The following is a 13,071-nucleotide window of genomic DNA, read 5'->3' on the forward strand; positions in this document are numbered from 1 at the left end:
GGTTTTCGTGTAACCCTGCGCCGAATCCAGCGATATCTTGGCCGAAGTGCTCGACACTGTTTATGCTTTTGATATAATCTCCAGACACTCAGCAGGGCTCAAACGGAGACGTCCCGGGCCAGTACAATGGTGGCGGGACTGAAGATTCATCACGCTGAAGAATACGAGCTGGGCAACACCGACGCCACCGCTGGACCGTCTTCACGCGTCCGAAACACCCATGGAGGACACCGGAGCACCGGCTCATCTTCCGTCTTGTTCGATGTCAGCTCGTCTTCTCCGAGCGATCAACGAGATGCAGGTGCTCGGCCTTACTTATCTCCTCGTATCCTTCGACGACAAAGTCTCCCTCCGCCTCCTGATTCACCTTTGACGCCTAAGAGAAGCTACCGTGCTCAGTTTCTAGAAGATGAGGGGATCGATATACCGAACATTAGTGGAATACTCGGACTGGATGATGACAAGGATCGATTCGCGGTAGCGACAGGGATGTCAAGTGTGCCAAAGAAGAGAGTTTATCTCTTGATGGAGGAGCCTAGCAGCTCGCGAGAGGCATTTTATATCCATATCTCTGTTACTGGGATCATTCTCTTCAGGTGAGTCCTGGAAAACGTGACAAGAGATCAGTTTTTGCTTACAACTTTCAAGCGCTTTGTTGACCATGCTGTCTACACTTCCGACGTTTCACACAGACCCCATCAGTGCCAAGATCTTGTTTGCCCTGGACATTTTCCTTGTGCTCCTCTTCACGGCTGAGTTTGCCTGCCGAGTGTACGGCCATAGCGATTCATGGACCCAGCTCAGGGACTGGCTCTGTTCGTTCTTGACATGGATCGATCTCTCAGCCATCCTTCCGTTCTACGTCGAACTGGCTCTCAAATCCGACACCTCAGCCTATAGATGGAGTATTCTTCGAGTGTTCAGACTGCTCCGAGTATTCCGATCGTTCAGTCATTCCTCGTCCCTGCTGCTGACGATGGAAGTGAGTCCAAACGACACCATACCTGGAGCTGACATCCCTCAGGCAATGTTCGTCGCTGTCAAAAAGTCCTCTAATGCCCTTCTCTCCATGGCTTTCTTCCTCATCATTGTCATACTGACCTGGTCAGTCCTTGTTTGGACAGCAGAGCGAGGGGAATGGGATGAAAATCTCCAGCTATTCGTTTCGCAGAATGGCGAGCCGTCCCAATTTACCTCGATTCCCATCGCTGCGTGGTACGTTCTTACCACCATATCGACAACGGGTTATGGCGATTTCGTGCCAGTGTCCGCCGTCGGTAGATTGTTGACCGTACCGCTTTTGGTATTTGGTGTGTCCTCGTGCCTTCCCACAAGCTGACGCACCCTCAGGGCTCTTGTTGCTGGCTCTGCCGTCATTTGTCCTTGGTACGTCATGCTCCACTGCCACGCTGACCCAACAGGTCGAAACTTTAGCATAGTGTTCGATGCCATGGAACGCGAAAGACATACCATCCATCGTCCTGGAGCCACCCGGACCCCGTCCAATCGTTCATCTGCCGATGGTCCTGCCATGACCAACTTACTGACTGAGACACCGACCATCCGCAGACCAACTCCCATTCCTGTTTCCAACCCCGCCGGGGATGACATTTCCAACATAAAGCTAGCAAAGAATCAGGTGGTGAGTCACTCAGGTGCAAGGCCCGCACGTGTTGCTGATCGCATGTCAGGCTCTGATGGACCAAATCGAGGCGTTACGACGGACATTGGATCAACAGGGAGCTATGCTGCGGTCCCTCGTCAGCGCCTTGGACGCGTCGAAGAGTCAGACGCCGAACGGGTACCCTCCGGGCGATCATCACTTGTGATGAATTGGATGATGGACTCGCAGTGTTTTGCCCGGGCGATACAAGATATGATTCGACGTCCAAGAGCTCTTTCACTGCTATTGATATCAAGTTCGGCCATTGCCCTGACCTCATTAGCGCGGATGATTCGGCTCTCTGGTACAAAGATCTATGTGGTTGCATGACGTCTATAATGATGCAGGATGCTCGTGACTCTCGTTATCATCTCCCCTCTGAACCTTTTCTATCAGCTGCCTCACGCCATCTTCACCATCGACTCGGTGTATCCTCTGTTTCATGGTCTCCATCTTTTTGAATTCCTCTGGCATTACGTCTCGGCGGAAGTCGAAGTCTGAGAAAGTGGCTTTATCCAAAGCCTTCTCTACGGCTGAGCTGAATTTGGCTGGGTGGGCCGTACTGAGCGAGACCCAGGCGCCGGAGTGGTCCGTCTTCTGCTGTGACCGGAGACCATACAGACCAACGGCTGTATGTGGGTCCACAACGTACGGTCCATACTTTTCCAGCTTGTAGTACTGTCGGATCTCCTCCAAAGTCTCGTCATCAGACACGGCTTCTGCGACAAAGTCTTTCGAAGCGGCCTCCTTGACCGCGTTGCCCAGGTCCACTGTGCCGTTCCTCTTCAACTCGTCCATCCAACCGCGGAGAGTAGCCTGCGCTCCTGCTCTGGATCCGTCACCCGTCTCTTGAGCTAGATAGAATAACAATCGCTCAAAGTTCGAACTGAGCAAAATATCCATGGCGGGAGAGTGTGTTGCCTTGACCTTGCTGGATTGCTTGCCATCGCTCGATCCATTGACCACGGCAGTCTCGTTTGCCTGCTCGGAGAGATCCAGACCCCCTCGTCCATACCGCCCAGTCTTCAACGCTTGAGCTACTGTGTCGTTCTCATTTGTGGCGATGACCATTTTGACCGAGGGCAACCGCATGAGTTTTGAGGCGTACCATCCCGCCAGAGCATCTCCAAAGTTACCGCTGGGAACCACAAATTTGACATTGTCCCGTTTCTCCTTTGGCAACTGGAGGACCGCAGACACGTAGTACGTGATCTGAGCTAATATACGTGCAAAATTTATCGAGTTGACCGCACCCAGACGATGTTTGTTGTTGAAATCGTTATCAGAGAATAATGTCTTGACGACCGTTTGACACGCATCAAAATCACTGTTGGCAACAGAGACACAGAAGATGTTCTTGTCCTCCACAGTCGTCATTTGCGCCTGTTGTATCGGTGATACTCGGCCTTCAGGATAGAGGATGAAGCAAGAGATGTGAGGCTTCCCACGTAGGCCATAGATAGCAGCACTCCCAGTGTCTCCAGAGGTGGCACCGAGGACGGTCAAGTGTTCAGGCGTCGGGGCATCCTTGTTGCGTCGGGACAGAAAGTAGGAGAAGAGGTTACCGAGGAATTGTAGAGCCACATCCTTGAATGCGAGTGTCGGTCCATGGAAAAGCTCGAGCACCCAGGTGGAATCCCCGACTTGACGTAGGGGTGTAACGAGAGGTGTCTTAAAAGTCGAGTAAGAGCTGTCGATGAGAGATTGAAGGTCTGCGTGGGGGATACAGGAGGAAGGAATGAATCTTGACATGACCTCAAACGCCAATTGTTTGAAGTCGTAGTCTGCCCATGTCGTCTGCCAGTCATTGGGGAATGTAGGTAGCGATGTGGGGACGTAGAGTCCACCGTCCGGTGCCAAGCCGCCGAATACGACCTGGGCTGTGGTCAACTTCGAGGCGTCATAGTCACGCATCCAACTCACTTCCTCAAATCCCAGGGTCTCCTCACCCCCTCCTCCTCTTGTTGAGAAGTACCTTATATTTGAATCGCTCATACTCAATATCTAATGCAATGACAACAACCCAATGAGCATTTCAGCTGATGATCGCCGGTCGACTCGAACACCCCGCAGAGGTGTAATGCAAAAGTGCCACATTGGTCAAAGTGCCACAAATCGCCGATTATCGCCGCGGTCGCATGTGACGCGCTTTTGTGGTTCAAGATTGACTTTTAGAACAAGACGTTTGTTAGCAACGAGCTCGCTCAAGAGGGATAGTGTAGAGGACACTCAAGGGGGAAGTGACGCACCTCAAGATGTTCGGCTCTTCCACCTGGGGTCAGCAGAACAATCAGCAGCAAAATCAGCAGCCGCAACAGCAGCAGCAGCAGGGAGGAGGACTCTTTGGAGGTGGCACCGGAGGCTTTGGCCAGCCGCAACAGAACACAGGTAGAATGATTGCCACCGTCTGCGTTGCTTCCCGCTTAATGAGCTTCCAGGATTTGGTCAGACGAGTACGTTTGGTCAGCCCCAGCAGCAGCAAAATACTGGGGGTCTCTTCGGCTCTAGCTCAACCACCAACACTGGTTTTGGAGGTAAGCTGATCGGTTCCTGACCATTTTGTCTCATGTTGCCACAGGCGGAGGTTTCGGGAGCACACAGCAGACTCAGAACAATGCGTTCGGAGCTAGACCTGCGTTCGGAGCCACGGGCACGTCAACGTTTGGCGGGACAACGGGCACCTTTGGATCTCAGCCACAGCAGACCGGTGGACTCTTCGGTGCTAGACCGGCAACGACCTCGACGTTTGGCAGCAGTACTGGTTCCAACATGTTTGGATCGGCGCCGAGCACCTCGACGTTTGGCGCATCATCCTCTGCCAATCCTAATTCCGTACAACCTTACTCTGCCGGTCCTTTCCCACCTCCACCACAAACCGGTACTTTGAACCCAGCCTATTACCCCACATGGAATCAGGAGCCTTCCACGTCGTCCGTTAACACGCTACCGCCTCACTTGTTCAACAGTATATCCGCTCAGCCTGATTATCGAGGTGGATCTTACGAAGAGTTGAGGTTCCTGGATTATCAGCAAAATCGTAAACATCCGACTGCTCAGGCTACGGGCGGTTTTGGTCAACCAGCCACCACCAGCACGTTCGGACAGCCCACTAATACATTTGGACAACCTGCAGCATCCACATCCACCTTCGGCCAACCAAAGCCTGGTGGACTATTCGGAAGCACAACTGGTGGGACAGGTTTCGGACAATCAACCGGAGGCTTTGGCAGCACGCCGCAGAGCGGAGGCCTTTTCGGCCAGCAAAATCAGCAGAATCAGCCAGCCACTGGAGGCCTATTTGGCAGTCAACCGCAGCAGTCACAGCAGACTGGCGGGCTGTTCGGTCAGACTCAGCAAAACCAGCCGCAGACCGGAGGACTCTTTGGCGCACAGAATAACACCAACACAGGTGGGGGACTATTCGGTTCGACAATACAGAATAATCAGACGAGCACATTTGGTGGATTCGGAGCCAAACCAGCTACCACAGGATTTGGATCCACGCCAGCTTTTGGACAGACTAACACAAACACTTTCGGACAGCAGCCCGCCACTACCGGCAATACTGGATTCAGTTTTGGAGCGCAACAGCAGCAGCCTCAACAAAACACGGGTGGATTGTTTGGCTCGACCGCTAACAATCAGCCCAGCGGCGGGCTGTTCGGCGCCAACACCCAGCAGCAGAATCAGCAGCAACAACAAAGTGGTGGATTGTTCGGGAGTACTGCTGCGAAGCCTGGAGGCTTGTTCGGGAATCCCACAGGGAATACAGGAACGACGAGCACCGGCTTTGGAGGTGAGTTGAGACGGTGTAAATGTCTGACATCCCAGGATTCGGTCAGACTCCTGCACCTGCGCAAACATCTGGCGGACTGTTTGGCGCAACCAACACCAACACGAACACCACCGGAGGACTGTTCGGCCAGCAGCAACCCCAAACGCAGCAACCCGCCCAGACATCCACCGGGGGCTTGTTTGGAAGCACGAACAACGCCTTTGGCGCTAAGCCTGCAGCGCCTACTACATCGTTGTTCGGCAGTACCCAACCCGCTCAGCCAGCCCAAAGCAGTAGCTTGTTTGGCAGCACAGCCCAGCCTTCGACGACATTTGGGGCCACAAACAACACCTTTGGCCAGCAGAATCAAACGCAGCAGAAACCGTTCTCCTTTGGCAATTCGTTTGGATCTACCACCCAGCAGCCGACAGCTCAGCCCTCCACTGGTCTCTTTGGCAATCTCGGACAATCTCAGCCTGCACAGACCAATACCTTTGGAACCTCGTCACTGTTCGGCTCGCAACCGCAGCCCGCTCAACCTTCCGGAGGACTCTTTGGCAGCTCACTTGGCCAATCTACCACTCAGAATCAGCCACAGCCTACACTGACCGCCTCGATAGACCAGAACCCCTACGGGCGAAGTGACCTATTCAATTACACCGGTCAAAAGCTCGAGCTCACAGCCTCGACAAAGAAGCCCGCTCTCCCACCTCTCACCTCTTTCAACTTCCGTGTGACCCCTACCAAATCGCAATTGAATAAATTACGTGGCTTCTCCTCACCGTTAACTGCATCGCAGAGTCCGAGTCGTGTGGCATCGCCGCTTGCGAGCTCTTCGCCACGCGCGTCTTATGTGAACTCGCCAAGCACCACAGACAGATACAAGGGACTCACGGATGCTGCACTTTCGCCCAACGCCTTTGTCCCTCGGCCAAGTATCAAGAAATTGACGGTGCATCCGAAATCGAGTCTAATGAATGGAGACGACCCGCTAGACTCTGTGCTGGGGAAATCTGCCCTAAAATCGTCCAACGGCACACCGTCGTCATCTCGCGTCACCACAGCAGCATCGCCCAAAGCTCCGACATTCAACTCTCCCTCTACCAACGGGTCCGTCCGGCGACAAGCGGGCGACGTCACGGGCGGGTCAGAGCGACAGCCAAAGAAGGGAGAATACTGGTGCAAACCGAGACTTGAGAAGCTCAGACAGCTGGGGACGGGCGAACTAAAAGCATTGCACAATTTCACTGTGGGCAGAAAGGGGTACGGGGAGGTGACCTTTCTGGAGGCCGTCGATCTCAGCAGTATTGATCTGAATGACCTTTTTGGCCGTGTGGTCTTGTTTAACGACATGGAACTGGCTGTCTATCCGGACGATTACGAGGACAAACCACCACAAGGCAAGGGCTTGAATCAACCTGCACAGATCACTCTGGAGAACTGTTGGCCAAAGGACAAGTCGACCAAGCAACCCATCACCGATCTCTCCGATCCCCGGCATACTCGATTCCTCAAACGCGTCAAGACCATTCCCAACACCGAATTCGTCAGCTACACCGATGATGGCATGTGGACATTCAAAGTGGAGCATTTCAGTCGATATGGTATCGACGAGGATAGCGAAGACTCGGATCATGATGGGCGGGAAGCCGAGGCAGAATCGGAACATTCACGATCAAACGAGGCGTCGATTTCTGGAGAATCCCCCTCCGAGTCTGATGACGACGACAGCGATGACTTCATACCTCCCACACGTGGCCTGCACGACGACGAGTCATCACCAAGCGAGGAGACAGCATCACAGACTGAAGCCAGCTCGATCGAGGATGACGCCATTGAGCCTCCGCCATCTGTGGCGGTCGACAATCCCGCCAAGAGCAGACTTGGTTCCGAAGGCATGCGGAAACTTAGAGAGATGCAGGCTTCCCTGTTCGCCCCACAAAGACACGACACTCTCCTGGACAAGCAAGAGCAAGAATACATCAGATACAAGAGGACTCAGGATTTTGAGCCTGCCGAAGGGGATAACGTGATGCTTGACCGGGCAGTCAAGCGCACCTCTTTCGGCGCTCCACAACCCACCGCCCAACAACTCCGGACTCCTCGCAAATTTCAACGTGTTAAGCTCCTCGAAGGCATTGATCATGGCTCGGACGGCGTTCAAGTTGATGCCGGACTCGCGCTCGGAAGGTCATTCCGCGTGTCTTGGGGTCCGAATGGAGAGCTCGCGCATCTCGGCAAGATTTGCGGTCCGAACGAGCAATTGTGAGATTTCCGCCACGATATTTGCTGACACGCCAGCCACGCCTCGCCCGAACCTCTACTTACGATTGAAACGGTACCCCTGCTGGCCGAACCGGATACCCTCGAGTCCCGTGAATCGATCCGTTTACTCCAAGTCCAATTGGATAAGTCGCAGATCGACATCGACGACGGTGTCCCCGTTTCCACATTCGATTCATCGACCCGCTTCCGAGACCTGGCTAGGCTGTTCGATCGCGGCGACACCTCGCACGGCGCCTTGGTGTGGCGACTTGGCGTTGCCTTGTTTGACGAGATTGATCTGCATCTTTCCGCCGACTGCAAGGATGATTTCGTGCATCGAATATCTGAAATCCGCCGTAAGCTCGCCCTGAGCAAGTGGCTGGAGGATGCGGTGGCTCCCTCGGTTGATCGTGATCTCCTGACGGCTGACAAGGGGCCTGAAGAGGTGTTCACGTTGTTATCTGGTCATCAGCTCGAGCGCTCCGTTCAGTCAGCGCTGGACAACGGAGATATGCGGTTAGCGACGTTGATATCTCAAATCGGCAGTTCGGACTCTTTTCGCGCGGAAATTGAGCGACAGCTTGGTGATTGGAGCAAGTACAAAGCTTCAGCGCTTATATCTGGTGCCTATAGACGGCTATACGCGCTTCTCGCTGGCACTGTCGATGTACTCCCCGGGGACAAGTCTCGAGGCGTCGATGGCTGTCCTGACGTACTCGTCTCGGATAGATTGGACTGGAAACGAGCTTTTGGTTTGCGTCTGTGGTACGGTAACCCTTTCGAAGACACCATTGGGGATGTCTTCCACGCATATCGGACTCAGCTTCACAGAGCTCATCCACCGGCGAAACCTTTGCCACCGTATCTTGAAACGACAACAGACTCTCGATCCTGGAAGATGGCCACCGAACCTGTCGACGTCCTCTTTGGCTTGATTAATCTGTTCGCTGATGTCGGCGTCTCATTGGATCAAGTGCTGCGCTCGCGCGACTGCACGTCTTCTCCCTTTGATGCTCGGATCCAATGGCACCTGTACATGCTGCTGGCACAAGCGCTTAAGAAACGAGACTTTGAGGATCGAGATGGAGGTTACAGCGCCACCGCGGACACTATCACTACGGCGTATGCGACTCAGCTCGAGGGCTTAGGGCTATGGACCTGGTCCGCATTCATTCTGCTACATTTGGAGACCGCAGAGGGTCGCGTCGCGGCTATTCAAGCGCTGCTACATCGGCATCCTGTGCCCACTCAAGCGGAACGCGCCTTTCTCATCGATAAGTTGTCCATTCCGGCAGCATGGATCGCCCAGGCAGAGGCGGATGAATTAGCATCTGAGGACGAGCCGTACGGCGAGTTCACGGCTTCGACAGAGGCGGAAGATTACGATAGGGCGCATCGAGTTCTGTTGACTAAACTCGCGCCAGAGTTGATTCTCTGCTCGGATCACTTCTTGCTGCGTCGCCTGTGCACTCAGCTGGCGGAGCAGGAAGTTGCCGGATGGGAATACGGCGGCAAGCTTTTCTTGGACTATGTGGACATCTCGGATGAGTTACCCACGCTACTTGCCAATATGCTCCGCTCAGCGCTTGATGCGGACGGGTCGATGGTGAAACGTGTCACACATCTTGCGCAGGCCATTCCGCGAGTCTTGTCGCTCGTTCCTGCACTTTTTCCTCGAAAGGATGATGTCCAGCAGACTGCGGCGCTGGCGGAGATGCTGTCGAACCTGCATCACCTGGCTGGACAGGTATATCTGGCTGGATATGTGAGTGACCCATGTTGGATTGAGCTGACTGATCCAGATTCCCCGACCAACCATTCCGGGCCATGTGGCCAATGCAGACAAGCTGCATCTGATGCAAAGTCAAGCGCAGGACATGTTTGAGAAGCAGCTGGCCGGGTTGCCCGTTGCCGCTTAAGGGACTGTATTGTAGGTAGAGCATGTAGATACATAGGGCTTTCGCCATGACCATAACGATCTGGGTACGAAGCATGAACCAAATGCATGGGTATGTGTGCATCGAGTGTACGTTGGCCTACAATGTCGTGATGATCGTGATATACAAGATTTTACATGGTCGCGGCGCTATCTCCTGAGACCAGCCATGACCCCGGGAGTTGTTGCGGGATACGCCCCTGGTCCCGGTGTGATTGGGGGAACTGATCCTCGAGGACCCTGTTGAGGCGCCGAAGATCGATGTTGAGGTGGTGCTGGCGTCTGTTCACCTCTTCGACTCTGTTCTCTCGCTTTCCAAGCTGCTCGGATGGCATCACTCTTCGATAAAAGCTGAGGACAGAGAGATGAGCGGATAACATCGAATGAGCAACCTCACCGTCTCAATCTCTACGCCGTCTTCTATACTTGCCAGGACTTTCTGGACGACCGAAGCGTGGTTCCCATTCTCCTTGTCGTTCCTATGTCTGAAATATCGCCAAGCTCCTCGTTCCGTATCCCAAAAACACTCTACGATTGTATCGTCAATCTGGCCCATTTCTTTGAATCTGAGAATTTCATCAGCAACGCGGCGATCCTCGGGCATGCACTCACTTTTCCCACTCATCATCGTCTACTTCCAACTCGTCAAAGAACTGGTATTTATCCTGTCCTCGACTGCCGCCGTGCCAGACTGATAATAGAAACACTGGTTTGGCGTAAAAGTCAGGCTCCGAGGGGTCGGCTGGAGATGGTGGGAAGCGGAGATTCAGCTTGAAGTCAATGGTGTTTTCAGATGGCTTCTTCCATTTTAAGCTGAGACCAAGGTCAATTTTTAGTGTTCTCTGCAGTGCACACTCACATATTCTCGTCGGTTCCAAAGACATAGGGGCTCTCTGCGTTTGTGAAAATGATACCGTCGTGACCGTGTAATAGGCTCGGTATGTGCACGTTCAAGACCTGAGCGATATGGTACGAGAGCTCTTGTTTTTTAACGATCACCTCGAACGGCAGTTCATCTCTCCATTCCGGTATCTGCTTGAGGATCCGCTCAAACGGAGCAACGACCCATTCTCGGAGCCTCTGGGGGAGCGTAAGCGCATACTACCACAGGAGCAGAGGAGAGCTCACCCCGAAACGCTTGAGTAATGGTCGACCAGTGACGTTCATCCCATTGACTACGAGGCAGTCGAAAGCGTAGTATCGCAGAGTGCGCTGCATTTGGGTCAGCGTCTTTCCCGCTAGAGATCTACGCACCTCCTTCGTTTTCGGATCCTCGTCGATAACGAGCTCGCCATCGATGATGGTATCTCTCAGCGGCAGGTCAGGACTCTCCCAGTACGGGAAATGAAGTCCAGAGACTTTGTAGAATTGCTCTTTCCTGTCCAGCTAGGGACAAATCTCAGCTCTCACTGTGAGTCCCGAGCTCTCACCAGCCAGGTTTCTTGTTCCTCAGTGGCTGAATTGACCACGATCACGATGAGTAGTCTCTGGCCATCGCTTTTCTCGCAGGTCCAGAAATCATACTTCATGAGTTTCTCTTCGATGGACGAGACGTTGAAGCTGACTGGCTGAGAGCCTGGAAACTTTGCCCTGGATAATCCACACAACTCTGCCACTCGAGCGAGGAGGAAATGATGGATTGCAGGGTCCGTCAAACGTTCTCCAGGGGGATCTGGCACCGGCCAAGGCTCCGAAGAAGACTGGGAAGGCATGTCGCAGAACGTCCAGCTGCGGACCCTTAGGCTGTGAGCTCGCAAATGGTCGAGGATCGAGGATAGGTATCTTGGGCATTTCAGACGGTCGAAGCGGAATCAAATTATGGTGATTCGTCCTGTTATATAACCCTCGTCCATCCATCATGTGCCAACTTTGCTACGCATAGCACACGTCCATGTAGATCCAATGTGGCCCTACTATCCCAGTCCAAGGCGGAAATCTAGCGGGTCGACTCCATCTCCGTCTACGGACAGACCAGCGGCCAGTCCTGCTTTCGCTGAATCTCCTCAATCTATCGCTCGAACGATTCACTCCAGTCCAGTCGACTCACCTCATCTGAACCATCGTCCGAGTCTGACTCGTGTAGATGAAGACACTTCAAGGACCTCATCGCAGGATGAGCCGGTAGTTAGAGATTACGCTCCAGGAGTAGGCCTGCAGCTCCCGGAACAAGATACCGATCATCGCACACAACAGACGCATTCTGACAGTTTCATCTACATCTCCGATACCGACTCTGCATCGGCGCAGGATGTCCCAACTCTCCAGAGACCTCCGCAACTACACAGAAGATCATCCCCCAAGAAGGCAAGTGCCGCATCGCTACCGCCTGCGACCATTCACGATGATTTCCTCTCCAAATTCATCACGCCTCTCTCCCTGGCAGATGACGATCGGCCAGGTCTCGAGCGTTCCGCTTCTGCTCCCGGGATCGCCGGGAGTCCTCTTCAGCCTTCTCCTCTGAGCATAGATCCGAGCTCCCTGGACGGGAAGCCGATCTTTGATATATTCAATGCGAATATTTCTCCTTCCGCCGAGGAGATGGTCAAAGTCCTAAAAGGTCACTTGGAAGGCGTTTTACGGGTACAAGAAGAGATCGGACGCTTACATATAAGTCTGGAGAAAGTTGGAGAGGAGTTCGAGGCTCCTCAGTCTGCGAAATCGGCCGGAACGTCAAAACCAGTCGGAACGCCTCAATCGGAACAATCAACACCGCCAAGGGCGAATCGCTCTTCAAAAGCTCCAACTCCATCGGGTGCTTCCAAGGGATCGGACCCGGACGACACCGTGGCTAAGCGAGAGAAAGGCGTGGAGGATATCATGGATAGACTGGGCCAACTCAGTGAAAGATTACGAGCGTACCACGCTTTGGGTACCCCTCAATTGTCTTTCCCGAAATCTGGAAACACCCCCAATCCTTCTGGCAAACAAGGCACAACACTCGACCCATTGTCAGCCAATATGAGACGATCAAATTCGCGAAAAGACGGTCAGACGTTTTCGCCTTTACGGCCTAGTCCGTTACGACAGGTGGGCGAAGCGGGACGTTCGACCAGTGGTCTGGCAGGCAAACGATCTTCATCGACGCTTGGCCTCTCAAGTCAAGGGATGACTGAGATATCGGGAACGGTGACGCGGGAATCGACAGATACAAGATCAAAGCGATTATCTCTCGAAGAAGGGCAAGCTGGGTCCTCGCCCTCTACTGAACGGAGGTCCCGAGGAGATGAAGCTTGGTATGAGCATATGCGGCCACGGTCTCGCGGCCCGGGCTCACCTAATGCATTGGAAGAGGAAGGATATGAGATGTTTGATCGCTCACGACCATGGTAGAGATGGCTTTGTTGTACGACTCTAGCACTCGTTGTATTCGCATGGAATGGCAGTAATCGCATTGTACACCAGGTATGACTGAGACTCTAGATACGGTTGCCC

The 13,071-nt window shown here is 53.5% G+C and overlaps 5 protein-coding genes across 5 annotated transcripts; 3 read left to right on the plus strand and 2 right to left on the minus strand.

The window, feature by feature from the left end:
* The first annotated feature begins 28 nt into the window (after positions 1–28).
* BD324DRAFT_614597 (hypothetical protein) lies at positions 29–2,012 on the plus strand. Its single transcript, XM_022014619.1, has 6 exons — positions 29–596; positions 649–982; positions 1,025–1,310; positions 1,351–1,386; positions 1,422–1,642; positions 1,692–2,012. The coding sequence occupies exons 1-6, from the start codon at positions 127–129 to the stop codon at positions 1,827–1,829; spliced, it is 1,485 nt and encodes a 494-aa protein (XP_021873470.1). The 5' UTR covers positions 29–126; the 3' UTR covers positions 1,830–2,012.
* Positions 1,997–3,658, minus strand: BD324DRAFT_575510 (putative threonine synthase; the record flags this gene model as incomplete). Its single annotated transcript, XM_022013132.1, has 2 exons — positions 1,997–3,538; positions 3,587–3,658. 2 exons carry the CDS (start codon positions 3,656–3,658, stop codon positions 1,997–1,999), a joined length of 1,614 nt encoding a protein of 537 aa, XP_021873471.1.
* Positions 3,659–3,845: 187 nt separating this feature from the next.
* On the plus strand, positions 3,846–9,716 carry BD324DRAFT_614604 (nuclear protein 96-domain-containing protein). The gene is made up of 6 exons (XM_022014620.1): positions 3,846–4,051; positions 4,102–4,197; positions 4,242–5,459; positions 5,495–7,703; positions 7,740–9,468; positions 9,506–9,716. Exons 1-6 carry the CDS (start codon positions 3,919–3,921, stop codon positions 9,620–9,622), a joined length of 5,502 nt encoding a protein of 1,833 aa, XP_021873472.1. The 5' UTR covers positions 3,846–3,918; the 3' UTR covers positions 9,623–9,716.
* Positions 9,689–11,499, minus strand: BD324DRAFT_227683 (hypothetical protein). The gene is made up of 7 exons (XM_022012228.1): positions 11,070–11,499; positions 10,894–11,025; positions 10,768–10,851; positions 10,499–10,719; positions 10,252–10,452; positions 10,037–10,205; positions 9,689–9,990 (listed from the first exon to the last, which is right to left on the minus strand). The coding sequence occupies exons 1-7, from the start codon at positions 11,349–11,351 to the stop codon at positions 9,790–9,792; spliced, it is 1,290 nt and encodes a 429-aa protein (XP_021873473.1). The 5' UTR covers positions 11,352–11,499; the 3' UTR covers positions 9,689–9,789.
* Positions 11,500–11,541: 42 nt separating this feature from the next.
* On the plus strand, positions 11,542–12,969 carry BD324DRAFT_648320 (hypothetical protein; the record flags this gene model as incomplete). The annotated part of the gene is made up of 1 exon (XM_022017822.1): positions 11,542–12,969. The coding sequence occupies one exon, from the start codon at positions 11,542–11,544 to the stop codon at positions 12,967–12,969; it is 1,428 nt and encodes a 475-aa protein (XP_021873474.1).
* Between the last annotated feature and the right edge of the window lie 102 nt (positions 12,970–13,071).

Source organism: Kockovaella imperatae (assembly GCF_002102565.1).
Source record: "Kockovaella imperatae strain NRRL Y-17943 chromosome Unknown BD324scaffold_2, whole genome shotgun sequence".
NCBI lineage: Eukaryota > Fungi > Basidiomycota > Tremellomycetes > Tremellales > Cuniculitremaceae > Kockovaella > Kockovaella imperatae.

What these genes read in the sequence shown, in the direction of transcription:
- BD324DRAFT_614597 (XM_022014619.1), top strand. Translation starts at nt 127, where the DNA reads ATGGTGGCGGGACTGAAGATTCATCACGCTGAAGAATACGAGCTGGGC. An exon ending in CGTACCGCTTTTGGTATTTG is followed by an intron (nt 1,311 to 1,350) that starts GTGTGTCCTCGT and finishes ACGCACCCTCAG; the next exon opens with GGCTCTTGTTGCTGGCTCTG. An exon ending in TCTGCCGTCATTTGTCCTTG is followed by an intron (nt 1,387 to 1,421) that starts GTACGTCATGCT and finishes CTGACCCAACAG; the next exon opens with GTCGAAACTTTAGCATAGTG.
- BD324DRAFT_227683 (XM_022012228.1), bottom strand. Translation starts at nt 11,351, where the DNA reads ATGCCTTCCCAGTCTTCTTCGGAGCCTTGGCCGGTGCCAGATCCCCCT. An exon ending in AGGAACAAGAAACCTGGCTG is followed by an intron (nt 11,026 to 11,069) that starts GTGAGAGCTCGG and finishes ATTTGTCCCTAG; the next exon opens with CTGGACAGGAAAGAGCAATT. An exon ending in CATTACTCAAGCGTTTCGGG is followed by an intron (nt 10,720 to 10,767) that starts GTGAGCTCTCCT and finishes ACGCTCCCCCAG; the next exon opens with AGGCTCCGAGAATGGGTCGT.
- BD324DRAFT_614604 (XM_022014620.1), top strand. Translation starts at nt 3,919, where the DNA reads ATGTTCGGCTCTTCCACCTGGGGTCAGCAGAACAATCAGCAGCAAAAT. An exon ending in CCAGCCGCAACAGAACACAG is followed by an intron (nt 4,052 to 4,101) that starts GTAGAATGATTG and finishes ATGAGCTTCCAG; the next exon opens with GATTTGGTCAGACGAGTACG. An exon ending in CACCAACACTGGTTTTGGAG is followed by an intron (nt 4,198 to 4,241) that starts GTAAGCTGATCG and finishes ATGTTGCCACAG; the next exon opens with GCGGAGGTTTCGGGAGCACA.